Below are 5198 nucleotides of genomic sequence, written 5' to 3'. Positions count from 1 at the left end.
AATTTTTTTTTGAATTTTTTTTAAATATATATATAAACACGACAAAACCCGGACAAAATTTAGTGCTTACACGGATTAGTACCCATCGATGAGTAGAATAGTATAACTTAGATCCAAGTCGATTTGACGGTCAGTGTTAAAGATCAGAGAATAAAGTTATTTGGATTTTGGTTCATAGATTCGTGACGTTTAAAGTTGTTTCATAAAGAAAAAGTTGAACCGTAGAAAAGGAGGAGAAAGAGAGATTTTAATTGATGTAGGCACTGCAAATAGAGAAGGCCATATAGGAACAGTTTTAACAACCCAGTGACTTAAATGAAATATTTCAAATAGTTCACTGACCATTTTGTAACTTTTTAAAATTAAGTGACCAAAACATAAATCTACTAATAATTTAATAACATGAGGTGTAATTTACTTCTTCTTTTTTTTATATCACAATCAGATACTATAATTAAAGTCTTTAACTTTTCTTTTTATCCCTTTATTTGTTTATTTATTATCGAAGTTAATTCCTTTGATTTCATGAGTGCCAAAAGGGAAAAGAAAAAAAAAGAGCTAATGAAAGATGTCGCTCTCTTTGGTTCCCTTTTAGGCTTTTTTCCCCTTTGGTGATCGATTCGTTGCTAATGGGTTATGTTTCAGTTTGAATGAGACTGAAGCAAGTGCAATTTCGCCCATGGCTTTTAACCTATTCAATTCTTTAGGAACCATATTTTAAGCTGAAATAATGTAAAGAATGTCGGTCGATGTCAATATTTGTTTCCGAATTTGGGTTCAACGCTTCAATTGGGCGGCGAAGGGTGGCGGGGCCGGCGGTGGCTTGATTTCGACTTTGGACATTAGCAATAAGATGTATATACACATACATAGCGTCTTTAAATGCTGTTTTTAATTTCTATTTACTACACTACAGCTTCTAATTACTTTAGGTTTAGGTAATTGAAAGTTCTCTATTCGAGTTGGATTTTAAGTTGTTTTAAATTCGGGATTGTTTTGAATTTAAATTAGTTTTGTGTAAATATTAAGATTAAATTTTGTGATTTTTTAAAAATTAAGACTAAATTGATAGAATGTATAAATATTGAAAGGTACAATTTGTTATTAGGTGTCAAACTTTAGATATCAACTTAACAACATGGTGACTAAAAAATTTAATTTCGATAACCTTATTGACTAAATTGAAAAATTTTATAGTTGGGTGACCAAAGCAGAAACAGTCTCATTATTGAGTGACTATTCATGTAGCTTATCTGAGAAATAAATGACCATGACATTCAATCGTTTCAAACTTAACAACATAGTGACTAAAAAAACAATTCAAATAGTTTAGTGATTAAATTGAAAATTTTCATAGTCGAATGATCAAAATAAAAATACAATAAAATTTTAGTGGCTAATTTAGCTTTTAAAATATATAAATTTAATAGATATTTTTAAAATCTATTAAGTTGAATAATTCAATTTTAAATTTCGAAACCGAAATGTTTTAATTGATTTTCTAAATTTACTAAAAACTAAAATTGATTAAATTATTTCTTTTCTGTCGATTTAATCGATTTGAACCGATTTTCTTGCCCTTGAATTCCCCGTAACATTGCACTTAAGAGTTGTGGAAAAAAAATATCAGAATAGTCGATATAAAAATACACACAAATGTCGTCTTTGTTATTTTTAACTCATACAACCATAACAAAGCTAAATCAATCAAATTCAATAGCACCAATAAAATTGTGTTCTACAAAAAGAACGAGCATTTGGGGTACTTCCTTCTTACAGGGTGAGAGTGATTTTTCACCATGTTGAATTGGGCAGTTCAAAGCAACCAAGGCATCTCAATAAATTCCTAATCAATAATGAATTTATACTATATATTGTCTACAATATAATATAAATTTAAGAAAATTGCATAAAACCAATCAAAACTAAAGCATAATTTCCACTCTACGGAACCTTGATTGCTTGAATGGATTGCATAACATCGGAGACAACAATGATAAGGTCACCGGACTTGATCATCGCTCTTGCTTTAAGCAAGGAGAATGTTCGGTTTAGATTACTCTCCATGTCGTCCGAGAAATCGAGACGGAAAGGTATCAATCCCCATTTCAGGTTCAGACACCTTTGAATAGATGTCGATGGTGCGAACGCAAAGATTGGACAGTCGGGTCGGTTTCGGGAAAGAAGTGATGCTGTCTGTCCAGTTTTTGTATAAACAAATATGGCATCCGCTTTGAGTTTGTTGGCTGAAAGTTGAAAACAAGTTAGAAATTTAATCAAGTATTAGCTCAGTTGGTAACGTTAAGACAACTCACCCATTCTTGAAGTTGTATTACATATTTCCTCGGAAATCTCATCGAGTTTGGACGATGAAACGATGTGAAGATCAGTTACATCCCAGTGTTTTTCCTCCCTTCTGCACTTTTCGATTCTCAAACTAACACTTCTTAGTACAGCTAATGCTTTCTCAGGGTATTGTCCCATAGCTGATTCACTAGAAAGCATTAAAGCATCTGCTTGTTGTCCTACTGCTTCGGAAACGTCGGCAACTTCAGCTCTTGTTGGTATAGGATATTCGATCATCGATTCAAGCAGCTGGGAAGCAACGATGACAGGCTTATTTAGTTGCCTGCATAGCTGAATCACCTCATGTTGAACCGACGGGACCTGTTCCAATGGTATTTGTGCACCTAGATCTCCCCTAGCTACCATAGTTCCGTCCGATACCTGAATTATCTCTTCCAAATTTTTCAGAGAATCGATACTCTCTATCTTGGCAATGATACCGATTTGGCTGGCAAAACCAAATCATTAGTACACATTACAGCTACATGAAGGTACATTGAAAGCAATCGATTTACCTTCCGGGCGATCGGTCGATTATATAACTCTTTAAAGTCTTAATAACTTCAGCAGACTTCACAAATGACACTGCAATGAAATCAACACCTTCTTCAATACCAAAATCAATATCCAGCCAATCCTGCAACAAACATAATCATTTGAACATTTTATATGAACTTTTTTTCAAAGCTCTACATATGCATGAAACCACTTTGTTCTTAAAGTATGTCGAGGGAGGCCAGACATGCTCTAAGAGAAGTATTTGAAATGTAGTTTGGGGAGTCAATTGATCCCTCAATGGTGGAGGTATTGTGCCCAGTGCGTTTATGCTCAATGTTATCCCCAGATTATATCTCTCGACTCCGCGAAGAACCCTCGACGAGTTCACAAAATGGAGCGTCTCACTCACCAAAGAAACATGAGCATTTAGTCTTGGTGGAATTCGAACCCTAGCTCAAGTGCTACCACTTTTACCCACTAATACTATATAAGGGCATGGATTCTAATTCATTAAGACTAAATGCTCACATTTTTTTGGTGTGTAAGGTGTTCCAATTCCATAAACTCGTCAAGGGTTCTTTATGGAATCAAGAGACAAAATCCGGAGATAAAATCGAATATAGACACCTCGAGCGTAATACCTCTACTATTGAAGGGTCCGTCGGTCCCCCAACGGCATTTCAAAAATTTCTCCCAGAATGAGTTTGACCAAAGTAGCAAACCTTGGAAGATATGGTCGGAAGCATGGCATTGCGCTCTCGAACTAGACTCCCGTTTCTCCAAAAAGTAAGATTAGCACGAGGCAATAACAACCCTGGATCAGTACACCGACAGATTACGTCCGGACCGATCTTCTCGATCACCACGAACGTCACCATTCCTCCATCAACAAGCAGCTCATCACCAACTTTCACATCTGTTATGTTTAATAAAAGAAAACCAAAGCATTGTAGTTTAGTTCTTCACATATTAAACAAAATTGTGGGGTGGATTTAAGCAGACAGTAGTGAAACTAAAGGACAATTTTAATACATTTCAAGTCCTACATTCGTGCTAGATCAAATTCCTAAACAAGAGTTAAAGCTCTCACAAAACCGCTTGTTCATCTACAAAGGTCAAATTCGAAAGTTTGCTTAATGGGGATTAATACTAAATATTGGTTAATTCATTTGTAGAGCTTAGAAGAAATGTACCTTCAGCAAAGCCATCATAATTAACAGTAATGGTACGTTCTGGGCGTGATGGTTGATCAACTGCTCGCACAGTAAAAGTCCATATTTGGCCATCCTATGAAAAAACGATCAAATTGAATACAGAAACAAATTCCAAAGATAATTAAACCGGCTTAATTAATTTTACATTGGCTTTGGTCGATTCGACGTCGTTTAGATCATCCATATGGATCTCACTACCTTCGGTATCCATCATAACCGCAACGGCAAACCCTTTCTCTTCATTCAATTGTCTCACCCGCCGGATCACATCCCGGTGCCACTCGCGGGTTCCGTGACACATATTCACACGCGCCACATTCATTCCTCCGACGGCCAAAGCCTCAATCTCTTCGAACTCGCACGTGCGAGGCCCGATTGTGCAGACGATCTTGGTCTTACGGGTGCTCCTAAACCCATTCTCCTTCAGCTCCGCTTCCGTTACTCGGTCCACTTCCAAGCCCACCGCCTCAATCATTACTCCCGGCGCCGCCACTCTCAGTGGTGAAACAACCTTAGAAAGTGCGACCGTCATTGGCTTTGGAACAGGGACATGAATGTGGGGTTTCGTAACTGGAATTCTTGGGAACTCATTAGAATGCAATGGAGATAGAGAAATCGAACAACGGAAGGAACCAGACATGTTCGTCGACAAGGCAACGGAACGGATCCGGTCGGAATTTCTTTTCCCCGATGTTGTCGGGTGGTTTCAATAAGGGTATTTGGAAAGAGGAGAAAGTAAAATGAGCTACGAAAATGTCCAAACTTCTTCGACATTGTCTTTGGACCGTCCATGAATTGTGGCGCGGGAAATATGTATCGGTAGATTCGCAGAAAGATTCGGAGGTTATTCGTTGACTAAATCTGTCAAAATTCAGTTTTGGTCCTTTTATTATGTCCAGATTTAGTATTTAGTTCTTATATTATAATTTAGCATATTTGATTTTTCTACTTTTATAACATTAATTTCAAATAAATAACACAATAGTTAAATTTCAAACGTGATTTTTTCTTAAAAATTTTTTTTTCAATTATAATTATGCCAACATGATAAGTTAGAATCATGGTTATGAGTACCGTATCGATATTGATAAATACATACTGTTCTAGTATTAAACTAATACAAAATTAATCTTATATGTA

At 36.1% G+C, this 5198-nt stretch overlaps 1 protein-coding gene across 1 annotated transcript; it reads right to left on the bottom strand.

The window, feature by feature from the left end:
• Positions 1-1647: 1647 nt before the first annotated feature.
• Positions 1648-4855, bottom strand: LOC107940219 (pyruvate kinase isozyme A, chloroplastic). The gene is made up of 6 exons (XM_016873658.2): positions 4204-4855; positions 4038-4131; positions 3567-3760; positions 2862-2983; positions 2316-2794; positions 1648-2246 (listed from the first exon to the last, which is right to left on the bottom strand). Exons 1-6 carry the CDS (start codon positions 4696-4698, stop codon positions 1945-1947), a joined length of 1686 nt encoding a protein of 561 aa, XP_016729147.1. The 5' UTR covers positions 4699-4855; the 3' UTR covers positions 1648-1944.
• Between the last annotated feature and the right edge of the window lie 343 nt (positions 4856-5198).

Source organism: Gossypium hirsutum, chromosome D08, assembly GCF_007990345.1.
Source record: "Gossypium hirsutum isolate 1008001.06 chromosome D08, Gossypium_hirsutum_v2.1, whole genome shotgun sequence".
NCBI classification, from domain to species: Eukaryota; Viridiplantae; Streptophyta; class Magnoliopsida; order Malvales; family Malvaceae; genus Gossypium; species Gossypium hirsutum.
This window is presented reverse-complemented; position numbering and strand designations above follow the sequence as displayed.